This window comes from Choloepus didactylus, chromosome X (assembly GCF_015220235.1).
Source record: "Choloepus didactylus isolate mChoDid1 chromosome X, mChoDid1.pri, whole genome shotgun sequence".
Classification (NCBI taxonomy): Eukaryota; Metazoa; Chordata; class Mammalia; order Pilosa; family Megalonychidae; genus Choloepus; species Choloepus didactylus.
In genome coordinates this window covers 191460660-191481861 of record NC_051334.1, presented here as the reverse complement: position 1 = coordinate 191481861, position 21202 = coordinate 191460660, and the positions used below count along the sequence as shown (strand labels likewise).

General features: G+C 40.9%; 1 protein-coding gene across 7 annotated transcripts in view; it reads left to right on the top strand.

The window, feature by feature from the left end:
- The window catches only part of MTM1 (myotubularin 1), a 141141-nt gene that overhangs the window by 39800 nt on the left and 80139 nt on the right, over positions 1 to 21202 (top strand). For 6 of the 7 annotated variants that reach the window (XM_037821233.1, XM_037821227.1, XM_037821230.1 and 3 more), the window contains 2 exons: positions 4107 to 4217; positions 15628 to 15729. In XM_037821233.1, the coding sequence (XP_037677161.1) occupies positions 4107 to 4217; positions 15628 to 15729 (213 nt within the window). Of the gene's footprint in view, positions 1 to 4106; positions 4218 to 13263; positions 14729 to 15627; positions 15730 to 21202 lie in introns of those variants that run through there. The other variant, XM_037821234.1, reaches the window with a different exon arrangement.

Genomic DNA, 21202 nt, shown 5'->3' with positions numbered 1-21202 from the left:
GGAGTTCAGTCGTTTGAGGAGGCTGGGAGATTGTCCTGAGAAAATGTGGCTTGATCTGTGGTCTGAAGAAAGAGTAGGAATTACCCAGATGTGAGGTGGGAACCAAGGAAGAGCAGAAACAAGGGGGGACGCAGGAGAGGTAGGTAGGTGGTGGCTAGATGACCAAGACTTACTAGACCCTGGTAAGGATTTGGGATTTTAGATTTCAGCAACGAGAAACTTCTTTTGAAGTGGTTTAAGCAGAGGAAGGATGCCATCAGATTTGCTATTCTGAAAGATCACCCTGGGTGCCACACAGGGCCAGATTTTAAAGGCAGCAATAGTGGATGCAGAGAAACCACTTAGGCTATTGCAGTGGGTCAGAGAAGTTGCTGGTAGAGTTGGAGAGGGGTTGATAGATTTCAGATGGACTTAAGAGGTAGACATGGGAGATTGGGTTAAGGTTGCCTTCTCTTCATCTGGAGAAAGCGATGTCAAGGACAGCTCCTAGGTTTCTAGCCAGTGTAACCAGGAGGATAGAGTGTCAGCCACTGAGACAGGAAACCTTGGAGGTGGACATCATTTGGAGACAGAAAAATCATCATTTAGTTCTAGACATTTTGAGTTTGAGGTGCCTTTGAGACCTCTTCCAGTTGTGTATTTCAGTAGGTCTGAAGTTGACAATGTTACCTTTCTCTAAAACCCCCTTCTATGTTCCTCACATGTCTTGGTGGTGCCACCATTGTCCCAGATACCTGGGCCTAAATCCAAGATGTCTTTGATTCTTACATGGTAGCTAATCAGAATCTTATACCCGTCTCCTGTGCTTTCTGCCTTGGTTACTCTGCACTTTCAGATCCTTATAACCTCTCGCTGCACTAAAAACACGAGCTTCCGAGATTCCTATGTGTCCATACTCCTCAGTGCTGCCCATTCTGATCACGACATTCCCCTTCTCAAAAAGCATTTTGTGGTTCCCCATCACCATGTTTTAGCTGGGTGTCTCCAGGCAGTTCCCCTGCCAGCCCAGTTAAAACCGGACTGACTTGTTGCTTTTTATAAAATTCACCGTGCTTTCCTACACGTATGTATTGGATGTCACTTGCCGCTGTTACTGTTTTTTGGAAGGCCTGTCGCAGGATGTTCTTACTGCATCTTTTCAGGCTCATCTTCAACATCGGCATTGCCGTAGAGCCTTCATGTGATCAGATCAATAAGAAATCATTTGGCCCGCCTCTGCCCTCCCATCCTACTCTGTCTGGACTTTCTTACAGCCCTTGGCACTTTTGACCTGGCATCGTGGCATCGTGCTCCTTTGGGTTCATATGTCTTGTCTCCCAAGTTGGGCCCTGAGCCATGCATCCTGCTTATCTTTGTGGCTCCCTAGTGCCTGGTACAGTTTCTGCTATGTAGTGGACACTAACTAGAGAGACAGTGGGTGCCTTTTTCTTTTTTAAGCTCCTTAGCCATATTTATTTCTTAATTCTTTTAGATGCTTAGAGGTATGGAGGCATGGAATTTTGAATTAGAAGGGACCTTTTAGAATCTTTACATACTTAATGACATTTAGATAGTGAAGACTCAGGTTTCCAGAGAGTTAAGCTAATTTTCCTATTCCTGGATCTTCCCATTTGCCCTGCTGAGGTATCTGATCTTGAACTTGTCATCAGACATGGCAAGTAGCCTCATTAGACAGTGGGCGCTGTTGGTCAGGTCTGCTTCTCCTCACTGCTCCAGTTTCTGTTTGGTGCTGGCTCAAGGCGGTCAGAGCTATAGAATTTCCTGTGTACAGGGGCAAAGAGCAGCCAGGTCTCATCTCACTTTTAATCTTTCTGCTTCTTTTTTTTTTTTTTTGCATTCTTGCTTCCATGTTGATATTAGAATATCATATTTTTATTTAGTATATAGTCTGTGTATTTTAGGTCTAAGTTTGACATTAAGGAACACAGTTGGACTTTCACGGACCCTCGTAAATCTCAATATAATCTAAGCATAATAACTGAGACTGCTTGATTAGTATGTTTTTAATAACTGGAATGTCATGAGAAGTAAAATACGTGACGATATGCAGCTATATATGTACACATACTGAGGTGTCTCACCCCATGAGAACAGCTAAAAAATGCCCCCCTCCAGATACAAAGACCCGTCAGATGCCTGCCCTGATATGCTATATTGGCAGAGCACAGATATGCTTTCCAAATACCAAGCTATTCTTTGCCATAATAATAATTAATAATGTGCATTGTTTGTAGCTCCCATTGGCCAGGCACCAAGCTGGGCCCTTTAAATCTAGTATCTCTAATCCCTCCCTACTTTACAGGTAACTGAGAGACATAGGAAGTTGCCAAAGTCATCCAGCTAATGAGTGTCAAAACTCAGACTAGTTTTGTCTAACTCGAGAGCTTGTGCTCTTTCCTCAGCACCATGATAATCATACTTAACTTATAAGAAAAGAACTCCCTTATGCTCCTTTATAGTCACCCCACCTTCCCCTCCACTTCAGGCACCCACTTCTCTGTTCTCCATCTCTACCGTTTTGTCATTTCAAGAATGTTGTGTAAATGGAAGCACACAATATTGACCTTTTAAGACTGGCTTCTTTCACTGGTTCATTCGTTTTTGTTGCTGAGTCTTACACTTTTTGAGTTTCTAGACAACCCATGAACTAAATTTAAATTTTATGAAATTCTTAGTTTTTGTATTGTATTTTAAGGAGAAGGGTTTAAAGTAAAAGATACGCTGCTTTTTGTATCCCCCTGAAAGGACCTTTTTTTAAGGAACAAAAAATCAACGAACACCTTTTTCTTTTCTTTATTGTCAAAGTTGTCTAACATAGCATTACAGAAAATTTTGGATTAAAAAATATGTTTAGTCCTCCTTGTTTGTCCATATGAATATTTTACATTATCGTAGTCGCAGTGTATTTTTTATGCTGCTTTTTTCCACTTAAATTTATTTTTCCAGGTACCATAGTTATTGTAATAGCTGCACGCTTATTCCATCAAGTTGACTAACAAAAATTTTCTCCACCCTGATGTCCAATGCTGGCTCCATAGAGCATCTTCATGCATATAGCTTTTCTCCTTGTGTTGAACAATAGCCATAAATTCTTAGGAACGAAATTATTTGGTCAAAGGGTAGGAACGTTTTTATGGCTCTTTTGATGTGTGTTCCCAGACATTGGCTTGAAACACAACCCTGCCCCATATTTACTAAGCTGATTACTGAAACTTTGTAATGCCTTGGTTGCCACGTCAGGAACCAGGGATAATGTCATCCTGGAATGGTCGTGAGGATAAAATGAGATGATGCATGCAAAGCCCCTGTTGCAGTCATCGGCACAGTTGACGTGTTCTGTACGTGGCAACTGCTGTTGTTATCTTGTCACAATATCGCTAACACAATTCCATCATACTGGCCATCTTGTGGACCACTTGCACCTAGTGTTGAATAACAAACGTCAGAGAAGCACTGCTCTGCGTAAGGCCCTGTGTGCCTTGGCAGTGCACCGGTGACTAAGACAGGTGCTGCTTCCAGAGGCTTGGTTTCCAGTGGGGCAATACAAACATGGAAATGAAGCAAGTGATATAAGAGCAGTCCGAATCAAATGCTGTGGGACTCCGAGGAGGAAGTAGTTAATTCTGCCTGATCTGGTTGAGAAGCGAGGCTTCCTCAGTGGAGATGCTTGCTGAGCCCACCCTTAAGCCGAGGGGAGTAGTTTGGTAGTTGGGACAGAGAAATTTCCTGGCAAAGGGAACACTTTTCCCAAAGCACATAGGCCTGATTATAGACAAAATGCTTGAAGAAGGTGAAGGAGTTCCCTGTGGCTGGAATGTGGGAAACAACACGACAGGGGCCCTTGGATTGTGTTCCTAGGAGTTTGGTCTGTATTCTGTAGGCAGTGAGGAATGGAAGAGGTTTGGGGATGCATTTTGATTGCATACTAGACTACTTTAATGACTGCTAATTCATGTGTGATCTCTGTCATATTTTTGTTCATAAAATGGTAAAGGGAGAAGGTGAAACTCCCTCTGAAAATCATATGGTTGATTTTTTTACATATGTTTTTGACATTTTAATTATACTGATAGAAATACTGACTTCTGTATTTTTGTCCATTACAGGATTCTGCTCTAATACTTGATGTTCCTCTTGGTGTGATTTCAAGAATTGAAAAAATGGGAGGCGCGACAAGTAGAGGAGAAAATTCCTATGGTCTAGATATTACTTGTAAAGTAAGAGATTCGATACTTCCTTACCCAAAGAAAAGGGCATATTAATGTTGAATAATCATAGAAAGTTAGTGTGGTTTTACAAAAAAATCAAAGCCCCTTGCTCAGCTAAGGTCCTGAAATGGTTGTTTCCCTCATGATCGAGCTTTCCAAAATTGCCTAGGGAAATAGTTGTCTGCTGTTGTCACCAAGTGTCAACAAGGAGTCAAGGAACTGGTCAGTTTGTTAGCTTGACTGACTAGGAAGAAAACTTTATAGATAAAATGTCGTAGAACTTCTTAGCTTTTGTTCAAGTCTGCTTAACTGGAACCTTTAAAACTTTTGCTTTGATAATTTAAGAGATAATGGCGTAACATTTTGTTTGGGGATGGGGAGAACCAGAGATTTAATGATAATAAAATTTAATCAGTTATAATAGTAACCATTTGTTGAGCATCTGTATTGGTCCAAACGCCACTCTGAGGTGGATGTTGGCATCCCCATTTTATAGATGGGGAGCCTTGAGGATCAGAAGAATTAGAGAACTTAGGTAAGATGACACAACAAATGGTGGGATCCAAGTAGAGTGAACTAATCATTTCATAGACACCAGAATAAATCTTCTGGCAAGAAAACCTGCTTTCCAGGTATTGGGTATCAGAAGACTGTGATCTATAGAGTATTGCCCAATCCTAGAAAGAGCTGGAAGGGGCTGTGAAGTTCATCTGCTACAGTGGTTCTCAAACCTAGATATGCATCAGGATAACTTGGGAGACTTGTTTTTCAATGTCGATCTTTGGGTTATGACCCAACTCCTGCTGTGAGATAGTCTCAGAAGGTTGGGCTTCCTTAAAGCTTCTCCGGTGACTGTGAACCATCGATCTAGTCCAGGGATTGGTAAACTTTTTCTTTAAAGGGCCAGATAGTAAAGATTTTAGGCTTTGTGGACTGCATGGAATCTCTCCTGCATATTCTTCTTTTCAAAAATATAAAAATAGTTCTTAGCTCAAGGACCATATAAAAACTGACTTGGGCTGAAGTTTGCCGGCCCCAGACCAGTCTAAGTCCTTCATTCTCTACATGAGGAAATGAGGCCTTCAGGGAATGAGACTGATTGCCTGGATTTGCCCAAGGAGTCAATGGAAGGGTCAGGATTAGAACCCAAGACTCCTTTTCGTAGCCTCAGGCACTTGTGGTTTCTAAAAACCAATCTCCTGAGTTTATGTTTGGATTAGAAATACAGGAGGCGGGGCAAGATGGCGGACTGGTGAGCTGTATGTTTTAGTTACTCCTCCAGGAAAGTAGGTAGAAAGCCAGGAACTGCGTGGACTGGACACCACAGAGCAATCTGACTTTGGGCATACTTCATACAACACTCATGAAAACGTGGAACTGCTGAGATCAGCGAAATCTGTAAGTTTTTGCAGCCAGGGGACCCGCGCCCCTCCCTGCCAGGCTCAGTCCCGGGGGAGGAGGGGCTGTCAGCTCCAGGAAGGAGAAGGGAGAACTGCAGTGGCAGCCCTTATCGGAAACACAATCTACTGATCCAAACTCTAACCAAACCATAGATAGACTGAGACCAGACACCAGAGAATCTGAGAGCAGCCAGCCCAGCAGAGAGGAGACAGGCATAGAAAAAAAACAACACGAAAAACTCCAAAATAAAAGCGGAGGATTTTTGGAGTTCTGGTGAACAGAGAAAGGGGAAGGGCCCTGAGGCGCATATGCAAATCCCGAAGGAAAGCTGATCTCTCTGCCCTGTGGACCTTTCCTTAATGGCCCTGGTTGCTTTGTCTCTTAGCATTTCAATAACCCATTAGATCTCTGAGGAGGGCCCTTTTTTTTTTTTTTTTTTTTAATCCTTTTTTCTTTTTCTAAAACAATTACTCTAAGAAGCACAATACAGAAAGCTTCAAAGACTTGCTATTTGGGCAGGTCAAGTCAAGAGCAGAACTAGGAGAGCTCTGAGACAAAACGCAATAATCCAGTGGCTGAGAAAATTCACTAAACACCACAACTTCCCAAGAAAAGGGGGGGTGTCCGCTCACAGCCATCATCCTGGTGGACAGGAAACACTCCTGCCCATCGCCAGCCCCATAGCCCAGAGCTGCCCCAGACAACCCAGTGTGACGGAAGTGCTTCAAATAACAGGCACACACCACAAAACTGGGCGTGGACATTAGCCTTCCCTGGACTCTCAGCTGATTGTCCCAGAGTTGGGAAGGTGGAGCAGTGTGAATTAACAAAGCCCCATTCAGCCATCATTTCAGCAGACTGGGAGCCTCCCTACACAGCCCAGCAGCCCAGAACTGCCCTGGGGGGACGGCACTCACCTGTGACATAGCACAGTCATCCCTCAACAGAGGACCCGGGGTGCACGGCCTGGAAGAGGGACCCACTTGCAAGTCTCAGGAGCCATACGCCAATACCAAGGACTTGTGGGTCAGTGGCAGAGACAAACTGTGGCAGGACTGAACTGAAGGATTAGACTATTGAAGCAGCTTTAAAACTCTAGGATCACCAGGGAGATTTGATTGTTAGAGCCACCCCCGCTCCCTGACTGCCCAGAAACACGCCCCATATACAGGGCAGGCAATACCAACTACACACGCAAGCTTGGTACACCAATTGGACCCCACAAGACTCACTCCCCCACTCATCAAAAAGGCTAAGCAGGGGAGAACTGGCTTGTGGAGAACAGGTGGCTCGTGGACGCCACCTGCTGGTTAGTTAGAGAAAGTGTACTCCACAAAGCTATAGATCTGATAAATTAGAGATAAGGACTTCAAATGGTCTACAAATCCTAAAAGAACCCTATCAAGTTCAGCAAATGCCAAGAGGCCAAAAACAACAGAAAATTATAAAGCATATGAAAAAACCAGACGATATGGATAACCCAAGCCCAAGCACCCAAATCAAAAGATCAGAAGAGACACAGCACCTAGAGCAGCTACTCAAAGAACTAAAGATGAACAATGAGACCATAGTACGGGATACAAAGGATATCAAGAAGACCCTAGAAGAGCATAAAGAAGACATTGCAAGACTAAATAAAAAAATGGATGATCTTATGGAAATTAAAGAAACTGTTGACCAAATTAAAAAGATTCTGGAAACTCATAGTACAAGACTAGAGGAAGTTGAACAACGAATCAGTGACCTGGAAGATGACAGAATGGAAAATGAAAGCATAAAAGAAAGAATGGGGAAAAAAATTGAAAAAATCGAAATGGACCTCAGGGATATGATAGATAATATGAAACGTCTGAATATAAGACTCATTGGTGTTCCAGAAGGGGAAGAAAAGGGTAAAGGTCTAGGAAGAGTATTCAAAGAAATTGTTGGGGAAAACTTCCCAAATCTTCTAAACAACATAAATACACAAATCATAAATGCTCAGCGAACTCCAAATAGAATAAATCCAAATAAACCCACTCCGAGACATATTCTGGTCACACTGTCAAACACAGAAGAGAAGGAGCAAGTTCTGAAAGCAAGAAAAGCAATTCACCACATATAAAGGAAACAGCATAAGGCTAAGTAGTGACTACTCAGCAGCCACCATGGAGGCGAGAAGGCAGTGGCACGATATATTTAAAATTCTCAGTGAGAAAAATTTCCAGCCAAGAATACTTTATCCAGCAAAGCTCTCCTTCAAATTTGAGGGAGAGCTTAAATTTTTCACGGACAAACAAATGCTGAGAGAATTTGCTAACAAGAGACCTGCCCTACTGGAGATACTAAAGGGAGCCCTACAGACAGAGAAACAAAGAAAGGACAGAGAGACTTGGAGAAAGGTTCAGTACTAAAGAGATTCGGTATGGGTACAATAAATGATATTAATAGAGAGAGGGGAAAAATATGACAAACATAAACCAAAGGATAAGATGGCTGATTCAAGAAATGCCTTCATGGTTATAACGTTGAATGTAAATGGATTAAACTCCCCAATTAAAAGATAGAGATTCGCAGAATGGATCAAAAAAAATGAACCATCAATATGTTGCATACAAGAGACTCATCTTAGACACAGGGACACAAAGAAACTGAAAGTGAAAGGATGGAAAAAAATATTTCATGCAAGCTACAGCCAAAAGAAAGCAGGTGTAGCAATATTAATCTCAGATAAAATAGACTTTAAATGCAGGGATGTTTTGAGAGACAAAGAAGGCCACTACATACTAATAAAAGGGGCAATTCAGCAAGAAGAAATAACAATCATAAATGTCTATGCACCCAATCAAGGTGCCACAAAATACATGAGAGAAACACTGGCAAAACTAAAGGAAGCAATTGATGTTTCCACAATAATTGTGGGAGACTTCAACACATCACTCTCTCCTATAGATAGATCAACCAGACAGAAGACCAATAAGGAAATTGAAAACCTAAACAATCTGATAAATGAATTAGATTTAACAGACATATACAGGACATTACATCCCAAATCACCAGGATACACATACTTTTCTAGTGCTCATGGAACTTTCTCCAGAATAGATCATATGCTGGGACATAAAACAAGGCTCAATAAATTTAAAAAGATTGAAATTATTCAAAGCACATTCTCTGACCACAGTGGAATACAATTAGAAGTCAATAACCATCAGAGACTTAGAAAATTCACAAATACCTGGAGGTTAAACAACACACTCCTAAACAATCAGTGGGTTAAAGAAGAAATAGCAAGAGAAATTGCTAAATATATAGAGACGAATGAAAATGAGAACACAACATACAAAAACCTATGGGATGCAGCAAAAGCAGTGCTAAGGGGGAAATTTATAGCACTAAACACATATATTAAAAAGGAAGAAAGAGCCAAAATCAAAGAACTAATGGATCAACTGAAAAAGCTAGAAAATGAACAGCAAACCAATCCTAAACCAAGTACAAGAAAAGAAATAACAAGGATTAAAGCAGAAATAAATGACATAGAGAACAAAAAAAAAAAATAGAGAGGATAAATATCACCAAAAGTTGGTTCTTTGAGAAGATCAACAAGATTGACAAGCCCCTAGCTAGACTGACAAAATCAAAAAGAGAGAAGACCCATATAAACAAAATAATGAATGAAAAAGGTGACATAACTGCAGATCCTGAAGAAATTAAAAAAATTATAAGAGGATACTATGAACAACTGTATGGCAACAAACTGGATAATGTAGAGGAAATGGACAATTTCCTGGAAACATATGAACAACCTAGACTGACCAGAGAAGAAATAGAAGACCTCAACCAACCCATCACAAGCAAAGAGATCCAATCAGTCATCAAAAATCTTCCCACAAATAAATGCCCAGGGCCAGATGGCTTCACAGGGGAATTCTACCAAACTTTCCAGAAAGAACTGACACCAATCTTACTCAAACTCTTTCAAAACATTGAAGAAAATGGAACACTACCTAACTCATTTTATGAAGCTAACATCAATCTAATACCCAAACCAGGCAAAGATGCTACAAAAAAGGAAAACTACCGGCCAATCTCCCTAATGAATATAGATGCAAAAATCCTCAACAAAATACTTGCAAATCGAATCCAAAGACACATTAAAAAAATCATACACCATGACCAAATGGGGTTCATTCCAGGCATGCAAGGATGGTTCAACATAAGAAAATCAATCAATGTATTACAACACATTAACAAGTCAAAAGGGAAAAATCAATTGATCATCTCAATAGATGCTGAAAAAGCATTTGACAAAATCCAACATCCGTTTTTGATAAAAACACTTCAAAAGGTAGGAATTGAAGGAAACTTCCTCAACATGATAAAGAGCATATATGAAAAACCCACAGCCAGCATAGTACTCAATGGTGAGAGACTGAAAGCCTTCCCTCTAAGATCCGGAACAAGACAAGGATGCCCGCTGTCACCACTGTTATTCAACATAGTGCTGGAAGTGCTAGCCAGGGCAATCCTGCAAGACAAAGAAATAAAAGGCATCCAAATTGGAAAAGAAGAAGTAAAACTGTCATTGTTTGCAGATGATATGATCTTATATCTGGAAAACCCTGAGAAATCGACGATACAGCTACTAGAGCTAATAAACAAATTTAGCAAAGTAGCAGGATACAAGATTAATGCACATAAGTCAGTAATGTTTCTATATGCTAGAAATGAACAAACTGAAGAGACACTCAAGAAAAAGATACCATTTTCAATAGCAACTAAAAAAATCAAGTACCTAGGAATAAACTTAACCAAAGATGTAAAAGACCTATACAAAGAAAACTACATAACTCTACTAAAAGAAATAGAAGGGGATCTTAAAAGGTGGAAAAATATTCCATGTTCATGGATAGGAAGACTAAATGTCATTAAGATGTCAATTCTACCCAAACTCATCTACAGATTCAATGCAATCCCAATCAAAATTCCAACAACCTACTTTGCAGACTTGGAAAAGCTAGTTATCAAATTTATTTGGAAAGGGAAGATGCCTCGAATTGCTAAAGACACTCTAAAAAAGAAAAACGAAGTGGGAGGACTTACACTCCCTGACTTTGAAGCTTATTATAAAGCCACAGTTGCCAAAACAGCATGGTACTGGCACAAAGATAGACATATAGATCAATGGAATCGAATTGAGAATTCAGAGATAGACCCTCAGATCTATGGCCGACTGATCTTTGATAAGGCCCCCCCAAGTCACTGAACTGAGCCATAATGGTCTTTTCAACAAATGGGGCTGGGAGAGTTGGATATCCATATCCAAAAGAATGAAAGAGGACCCCTACCTCACCCCCTACACAAAAATTAACTCAAAATGGACCAAAGATCTCAATATAAAAGAAAGTACCATAAAACTCCTAGAAGATAATGTAGGAAAACATCTTCAAGACCTTGTATTAGGCGGCCACTTCCTAGACTTTACACCCAAAGCACAAGCAACAAAAGGAAAAATAGATAAATGGGAACTCCTCAAGCTTAGAAGTTTCTGCACCTCAAAGGAATTTCTCAAAAAGGTAAAGAGGCAGCCAACTCAATGGGAAAAAATTTTTGGAAACCATGTATCTGACAAAAGACTGATATCTTGCATATATAAAGAAATCCTACAACTCAATGACAATAGTACAGACAGCCCAATTATAAAATGGGCAAAAGATATGAAAAGACAGTTCTCTGAAGAGGAAATACAAATGGCCAAGAAACACATGAAAAAATGTTCAGCTTCACTAGCTATTAGAGAGATGCAAATTCAGACCACAATGCGATACCATCTAACACCGATTAGAATGGCTGCCATTAAACAAACAGGAAACTACAAATGCTGGAGGGGATGTGGAGAAATTGGAACTCTTATTCATTGTTGGTGGGACTGTATAATGGTTCAGCCACTCTGGAAGTCAGTCTGGCCGTTCCTTAGAAAACTAGATATAGAGTTACCATTCGATCCAGCGATTGCACTTCTCGGTATATACCCAGAAGATCGGAAAGCAGTGACACGAACAGATATCTGCACGCCAATGTTCATAGCAGCATTATTCACAATTGCCAAGAGATGGAAACAACCCAAATGTCCTTCAACAGATGAGTGGATAAATAAAATGTGGTATATACACACGATGGAATACTACGCGGCAGTAAGAAGGAACGATCTCGTGAAACATATGACAACATGGATGAACCTTGAAGACATAATGCTGAGCGAAATAAGCCAGGCACAAAAAGAGAAATATATGCTACCACTAATGTGAACTTTGAAAAATGTAAAACAAATGGTTTATAATGTAGAATGTAGGGGAACTAGCAATAGAGAGCAATTAAGGAAGGGGGAACAATAATCCAAGAAGAACAGATAAGCTATTTAATGTTCTGGGGATGCCCAGGAATGACTATGGTCTGTTAATTTCTGATGGATATAGTAGGAGCAAGTTCACAGAAATGTTGCTATATTAGGTAACTTTCTTGGGGTAAAGTAGGAACATGTTGGAAGTTAAGCAGTTATCTTAGGTTAGTTGTCTTTTTCTTACTCCCTTGTTATGGTCTCTTTGAAATGTTCTTTTATTGTATGTTTTCTTTTTAACTTTTTTTTCATACAGTTGATTTAAAAAAGAAAGGAAAGTTAAAAAAAAAAAAAAGAAAAACAAGGAAAAAAAGATGTAGTGCCCCCTTGAGGAGCCTGTGGAGAATGCAGGGGTATTGGCCTACCCCACCTCCATGGTTGCTAACATGACCACAGACATAGGGGACTGGTGGTTTGATGGGTTGAGCCCTCTACCATAGGTTTTACCCTTGGGAAGACGGTTGCTGCAAAGGAGAGGCTAGGCCTCCCTATGGTTGTGCCTAAGAGCCTCCTCCCGAATGCCTCTTTGTTGCTCAGATGTGGCCTTCTCTCTCTGGCTAAGCCAACTTGAAAGGTGAAATCACTGCCCTCCCCCCTACATGGGATCAGACACCCAGGGGAGTGAATCTCCCTGGCAATGTGGAATATGACTCCCGGGGAGGAATGTAGACCTGGCATCGTGGGACGGAGAACATCTTCTTGACCAAAAGGGGGATGTGAAAGGAAATGAAATAAGCTTCAGTGGCAGAGAGATTCCAAAAGGAGCTGAGAGGTCACTCTGGTGGGCACTCTTACGCACACTTTAGACAACCCTTTTTAGGTTCTAAAGAATTGGGGTAGCTGGTGGTGGATACCTGAAACTATCAAACTACAACCCAGAACCCATGAATCTCGAAGACAGTTGTATAAAATGTAGCTTATGAGGGGTGACAATGGGATTGGGAAAGCCATAAGGACCACACTCCACTTTGTCTAGTTTATGGATGGATGAGTAGAAAAATAGGGGAAGGAAACAAACAGACAAAGGTACCCAGTGTTCTTTTTTACTTCAATTGCTCTTTTTCACTCTAATTATTATTCTTGTTATTTTTGTGTGTGTGCTAATGAAGGTGTCAGGGATTGATTTAGGTGATGAATGTACAACTATGTAATGGTACTGTGAACAATCGAAAGTACGATTTGTTTTGTATGACTGCGTGGTATGTGAATATATCTCAGTAAAATGAAGATTAAAAAAAAAAAAGGCAAGATACTGAAGGAACCCCCCCCCCCAAAAAAAAAAAGAAAAAAAAGAAATACAATAGGGTGTTTTTCTCTCCAATTTATAAAATATCAAGACTGGTATACTCTATCAGAAACCAAAGGGTTGTCTCGTTTGAACCTTGAACAGAAATGCTCCCATCATTTCCCACCTCAGTTTTTGTTTTTGTTTTTGTTCTAGTCCTAGTTACTTTCATGCCTTATCTACAATCCCAGGTACTCTCTGCCCTCTGGGGCTTAGAAACATGGGGATTTTGTAAGAACAAAGGCTTAGGATCAATTCACCAGGCATAATTCTTAAGTGTTACACGTGTATATCTCTTGGAATTTGAATGAGCACAAAGAAGATGGCTTAGAACAATGTAGTAGCCTAACCTTTTAACTAAATTAGCTCCCTGGAAATGCCAGTGTCACAGGAATCAGATTCCATTTTCTCAGTAACCGACTAGAGGTTGATAAGACTTGCCATCCTGCTCTTGTAGGTCCATTTTCATCTGGAACTATAATACAGCTGCAGATCTTTCCTGAAACAAGTAGTTAGAACGCCTATAAATCTTGTTCTACTAGCTGTGCACATGGGATTTCTTCTTGCTGGTAACAACTTTCACATGGTAGCTGTAAGTCACAGAGGAGAGGGTGAAATCACAGAAAGTAGCTCTGAAGTTGGGAATTCTTACGCACCAGGTCCCATACCTCCACAAAGCCTTCTCTCTTCTTCCACTCCCCACCCCCATTTACTAGGTTCGAAGATGATGTCATATTTTGAAGTTAGTCGTGATGTGTGTTGTGTATTAAGGCAGAAATGATGGATGCCTTAATAAATCAACCCTTCATTAGAGTTGTAAGGGGGTGTGCTTATTTCGGCTCTTGTTATATAGCAAGGCTGTGAGCATTGCCATATGACCCGCTTTTTAAATACTTCAAGGGTCTGGCCAGACTTCTTTGGCACAAGGATCTTTGCCAGGTACCTTTCCCTGACGAGTCTAATTCTGAGGAGACCAGGTGGAACTCAACTGGTTAGTATTTGCTCATACTTCTGTTAGGGATATGGTGAACTGCTGCCCATGAGACATTAACCTTGTCCACTTCAATTTTCTTGTTTGAAAATGGGGTTGTAGTCCTTTCTGCCCTTTAATTAGATCTGAATCGGGTGGCAAAAATCAGTTACTTGAAGTATTTGAGCTTTGGCACATTAAGTGTGGCTGTTTAAATCACTTATAGGTCAGAATAAATATTTACCTAGAATTGGTCTTATTTCTGGCTGAGTTGTTAAGAGAATGATGTTATAGAGTTATCATCTGCCTGGGAAGAAAGTTCCTCGCAGGTCACTGAGCCCTGAGATGCTCAGCTAATCAAGGGTTGTATTTGTGGCTGTTTGCAAACCCTTTTACAGTATATCATCCCATTGAAATAACCTTTTTCCTTCCTTTTGACTGTCACTGCATCGTGAACCAACAACTACTATCCCCATTTTCTCCAGGTATGTTTTAGTAACCACTTTAAAGAATATGAATTGGTTGTTGGGTTTATTCAGTTATGATCTTTTAAAAATGAAAGCACAGAATCTTGGAGCTGGAAAGGACCAGTAGATGCCATCTGTATGCGGAGTGATCAATCTTGAAACATTGCTAGAGGTTCTAGTCTATAGAACCTGAATAACTTATTCAGACTTTATTTGCTGTGCTTTGCATTTTGAGATGTCTTGTTCTATGGCAAGGCCTTTGCTGGTCCTTCAGATCAAAGACTTATACAGCTTTAAGAGTACTCATGAAATAATAAATGAAAAAAACACTAATATGGGGTACTTTAAGGTGGCTCATATAGGACTCTGTGAAAGTAAAATTACATAGCAAAAATGTATTGCTTATATTACTTACATGAAAGCTTAAAAGGCCAATCATTTCCTGATTTTTACAATGAGACTTTAAAGTAAAAGCATGAGGGGGGAGGGAAAGCATCTGTATATTAATGGCATGTTTGACAATTTTGAGAGTATATTTGGTAGCAGATACTCTTTTAAAAATTTATATGAATAAAATTCTGTTTTAGAATTTAAATAACCAGTTCATGTAGATAGACACATTGGATGATATGCAAGGCAGGGTTTGCTTTTCTTTTTATAAAATAAATTTTAGCTCTGTCTTTTCTTTAGTGCCCTAGTTGCTTTATTTTGTCTTCACATTCATGGCTACAGTGGGAATATTTTTGGGTGTTTTAAAATCAGGTATCTCAAAATATGATACAAAAATGTTTTTCTTAGTAGTCTAGATTAATTGCCCTTGCAGGTAAGTAAATCCTCTACCCCCATGGTTAAATGGAAGATTTTTTGCTCATTAACCTGACTTTGTTTGCAGACTAACTGTCTCCTTTGTCCTATAGGACATGAGAAACCTGAGGTTTGCATTGAAACAGGAAGGCCACAGCAGAAGAGACATGTTTGAGATCCTCACAAGATATGCCTTTCCTCTGGCACACAGTCTGGTAAATTCCGGGGCTCTCCTCAGCGTGGGAGGCTTCTCAGGGGGTTTCCTCTGTGAAAACTGCCTGCAGGCAGGAATTTTCTTTCATGTACTCTCTCTCTCACCCTTCCTAGTGTGATAAGTATGGGGGGGTTGTTTATTAAATATTATTTAATCATTCCCAGAGGAAACAGGTCTCTTCCCTGCTAGTCTGTGCTGGATGATTATGCAGTTGACTGAAACATGGGAGCGTTACGCAGAGCAACGTGTGCTCTCCCTCCCTGCGTGAGCCCTCAGCCCCGGCAAGACTTAGTGCAACACAGCACATCCCAGAGTTCATTGCTGTCAACTTTGGAGCTAATGAGCTATGTGTGTCAGGTTTTGTGGCTCAAGTTAGAAATGGGAACAAATCATCTGAGCTTAAATGTCATTTACACAAATGCACTTTTAAAATACAAATGCATTATATAGGTACTACAGACAGTAGCCAAATAGGGTGGATGCATTTTTTAAAAGCATGACATTCCAAATATCATCTGGTGGCATTTAGTATATCTTTGGCTAGACAGATTTATTGTACATTAATTAGTTATAATCTGTGATCTAGTCCATAAGGTGATTGAGTATTTGTACCTAAAACTCTTCCTTCCTATTCTTCATACTGTTTGAGTACTTGTAACTTTCTTTTACCCGGTGGCTGAAATAAACCTTTCCATGAGTCTTGTTCTTAAAGCAGTCTTTCTTTATGTTCTGCCTTGGTCTTGCCTTCTTTTTTCCTCCTATGGCATGCTTGCATCTTTTTACCTCTCGCCTTCTCTGGTTGACTCTAAACAAACTTGAAGGCAAACACCTGCTAAGGAGAGAGTGATGGAATAATCGTTTGTAAGATATATCTATAGATCCCTTTATTTTGAGTATAGGATAAATATAATGCAGCCTACGATGAAGGAGGTCATTAAGTAGAAAAACTGCTTTGTGCTGTAGCTCTTCTTCCTGTAGTGGTCTTTTTCTTATTAAATTCAGTTTTATTGACATATATTTACACATCATGCAGTCATCCATGGTGTACAATCAGCTGTTCACAGTACCATCATATAGTTGTGCATTCATCACCCAGTTTATTTTTTGAACATTTTCCTTATACCAGAAAAAGTAAAAATAAGAATAAAAAATAAAAATAAAAAAGAACACCCAAATCATCCCCCCCATCCATCCCTATTTTTCATTTAGTTTTTGTCCCCATTTTTCTACTCATCCATCCACACACTGGATAAAAGGAGTGTGATCCACAAGGCTTTCACAATCACACCATCACCCCTTGTAAGCTACATTGTTATACATTCGTCTTCAGGAGTCAAGGCTGCTGGGTTGCAGTTTGATAGTTTCAGGTATTTACTTCTAGCTATTCCAATACATTAAAATCTAAAAGGGGTTATCTATGTGGTGCGTAAGAATGTCCACCAGAGTGACCTCTTGACTCCATTTGAGATCTCTCAGCCACTGAAACTTTATTTTGTTTCATTTTGCATCCCCCTTTTGGTCACAAAGATGTTCTCAGTACTATGGTGTCAGGTCCAGATTCATCCTCAGGAGTCATATCCTGCGTTGCCAGGGAGATTTACATCCCTGGGAGTTGGATCCCACGTAGGGGAGAGGGCAGTGAGTTCCTGTAGCTGTCTTTTAATTTTAATTTTTTTTTTGGCAATAAAGGCCTGAAGTGGAACAAGGCTTCTTCATCCCCATATTTCACCAGCAGTTGTTTCAGTCAAAGGAAATTCATGGTTGAAGAAAAGGACGATTACACAAAGACCATGGAGGTCTAGAAGGAAATGCAATACTCATGCATCATCTTGATTACAAAAGAAAATTTAGTGCTTTGAAACAAATGTAACCATAACATATAGTTGAGTACATTTTCAGCCTTTACTTAGTGTGCCAGTTTGAATGTATTATGTCCCCCAGAATGCCATTGTCTTTGATATAATCTTGTGTGGGTGGACCTATCAGTGTTAATTAGATTATAATTCTTTGAGTGTTTCCATGGAGATGCACCCCACCCAACTGTGGGTGATGACGCTGATTGGATAACTTCCATGAAGGTGTTGGCCCACCCATTCAGGGTGGGTCTGAATTAAATTACTGGAGCACTATATAAGATCACACAGAAGGAGCAAGCTGCTACAGCCAAGAGGGACACTTTGAAGAAAGCACAGGAGCTGCAGATGAGAGACATTTTGAAGACAGCCATTGAAAGCAGACTCTTGCTCCGGAGAAGCTGAGAGAGGACAAATACCCCAAGTGCAACTAAGAGTGACATTTTTGAGGAACTGCAGCCTAGAGAGGAACGTCCTGGGAGAAAGCCATTTTGAAACCAGAACTTTGGAGCACACACCAGCCACGTGCCTTCTGAGCTAACAGAGGTTTTCCAGACACCATTGGCCATCCTGCAGTGAAGGTACCCAATTGCTGATGTGTTACCTTGGACACTTTACAGCCTTAAGACTGTAACTGTGTGACCAAACAAACCCCCTTTTATAAAAGCCAATCCTTCTCTGGTGTTTTGCATTCTGCAGCATTAGCAAACTAGGACAGATTTTGGTACCAGGAGTGGAGTGCTTTTGCTGCTGAGTTTGCAAATACCAAACATGTTGGAACGGCTTTTTAAATGGATAAGGGGAAGATTCTGGAAGAATTGTGAGGAGTTTGATAGAAAAGGCCTAAACTGCTTTGAAGAGACTATTGGTGGAAATATGGACTCTAAAGATACTTCTGACGAGGCCTTGAACAGAAATGATGAATGTGTTGTTGCGAACTGGAAGAAAGGCGATCCTTGTTTTAAAGTGGCAGAGAATTTGGCAAAATTGAGTCCTGGTGTCAGATGGAAGGAAGAATTTGAAAGTGACAACCTGGAATACTTAACTGAGGAGATCTCCAGACTACGTGTGGAGGATGTACCCTGGCTTCTCCTTGCAGCTTATAGTAAAATGCAAGCAGAGAGAGATAAACTTAGAACTGAACTCTTGGGTACAAAGAAACCAGAAGCTGATGGCTTAGAATATTACGGGCTTCCAGGGGGTGGAATCCCAGAAGCTACAGCCCAACATGAGGATGTAATCAAACATGAAACCCAGCCACCATTTCAGTACAAGCCAAGATTGGAAAAGGAGTTAAGCAGAAAGGATTTGTGGAAAGTCATATTGTCTGATGGCTTTCACCCCTGTGTGCTTCATGTGAAGTCAACAGAATTTTTGCGAGATCTTTATAGACAGAGCTGTTGCCAGTCTGGACTGGAGGAGACAGACAAGGAACAAATTGAAGGAAAAATTTCTTCAAAGACAGAGCCATGGAGGTTGAGGTCTGGAGTCAAGAGGCCTTGGGCTGGGAGAGTGGAGTGGCCTACACACATGGAAAGGGTGAGTTTGCCCTGGAGGTCGAGGGCGGGTCTTCTGACTTGATGCCCAGGAAATGTCCTGCCACCCCAAGCCCCAAAGAGGGTGGAGCACATTCCCAGGGAATTGGGGAGAGCCTGGCTGCCACCCCACTGTTCTGAAGGGGTTGAGCGTGTGCCCCGGAGATGGAAGGGAATCTGGGTGCTGCCCTGATGTTTGAGGAGGTTGGGGCTGAGAAGGTGGTCTCCCCAACGTGTGGATATATTGGAGCACTCACCCAAGCTTTTGGAGAGGAAGGGGCTGCCACAAAGGCCCTTAGGAAGGGTTAGACTCCCGCTCTCTGAAGCCCCAAGGATGTAACGTTGTTCTCTTAATGACTCTCAGACTGAAATCTAATCAAGTTTGTCCTGCAGGTTTTAGGAACTGTTTTGGTCCCTTAAACCCTGTTTTCTTTACTGTTTCTCCTTATGGCAATGGGAATGTTTATCCTATGAATGTCCCTCCTTTGTATATTGGAAGCACATAACTTGTTCTAAGTTCACAGATCCACAGCTAAAGGAGAATTATGCCTTAGGACTGACCACGTCTATAATTGATTTTGATGGGATCTTGTATTTAACTGTTGTTACTGAAATGATTTAAGTTTCTGTGATGTTGTGATGGGATGAATGTATTTTGTATATGGAAAGATCATGTCATTTTGGGGTCCAGGGGGTGGAATGTGCCAGTTTGAATGTATTGTGTCCCCCAAATGCCATTATCTTTGATATAATCTTGTGTGGGCAGACCTATCAGTGTTAATTAGATTATAAATTCTTTGAGTGTTTCCATGGAGATGCACCCCACCCAACTGTGGGTGATGACTCTGATTGGATAATTTCTATGGAGGTGTTGACCCGCCCATTCAGGGTGGGTCTGAATTAAATTACTGGAGCACTATGTAAGATCAGACAGAAGGAGCAAGCTGCTACAGCCAAGAGGGACACTTTGAAGAAAGCACAGGAGCTGCAGATGAGAGACAGTTTGAAGACGACCGTTGAAAGCAGACTCTTGCTCCAGAGAAGCTGAGAGAGGACAATTATCCCAAGTGCAATGAAGAGTGACATTTTTGAGGAACTGCAGCCTAGAGAGGAGCATCCTAGGAGAAGCCATTTTGAAACCAGAACTTTGGAGCAGACACTAGCCACGTGCCTTCCCAGCTAACAGAGGTTTTTCTGGGCACCATTGGCCATCCCCCAGTGACGGTACCCCGATTGGCTGATGTGTTACCTTGGACACTTTATGGCCTTAAGACTATAACTGTGTTGTAACCAAATAAACCCCCTTTATAAAAGCCATCCATCTCTGGTGTTTTGCATCTGCAAGCATTAGCAACTAGAACACTTAATTTTTTATTAAATTGTGCAATTTGAAAAATATTTCTGTTAAATGTATTTTTTTAAATTCTGTGGATAAAAATGTTTTTTGGAAATACATCTTCTAAATTACAGTGGAAGTGAGAATGTAAAACTTAATTCACAAAACTTCATTAGGGACCATGTCCTGTCTTGGTTTTTGCATATCTGGCTTAACTGATCAGAAATTTGAAGAATGGTTCACAGGGCATTGTGAAGTAGCCCCAGTCTATCTCCTACAAGGCTTTGTTTCCATCAGTCATCCCCTTTCTCTGGCCTCTTTCTGTCTTTCCTAGAGTTTGTGTGCCTAAAATAAGTCAAGTGTTGGATTAGTTTTTCTCTAAACTGCTTTCCCATTTCTCACTTCAGTGCCAACTTCTGGAAAGAATAGTCAGGTCTGTCCTCATCTCCAGCTCATTCATTCCTCCAGCCCATTCGAGTACCCGGCTTATTGAAGCTACGGTCTTAGAGCTCATGACCCCTGACCAAATCTAGTGGCTCATTTTAGTCTTCATTCTGTTCGACCTCTCCCCACCCCCTTCTTGAAGCTCTTCCAATTTGGCTTCTGTGTTACTCGACTGTCTTGACTGCTCCTTTCCAGTCTCCACTGCCTCTGTCTTTTGCCTAAATGTGAGCACCTTGTTAGTATTCCGCTCTCAGCCCTCTTCTCTTCTCATGCTGCTGGCTTTCCTTGGTGGCTTCATTTAGTCCC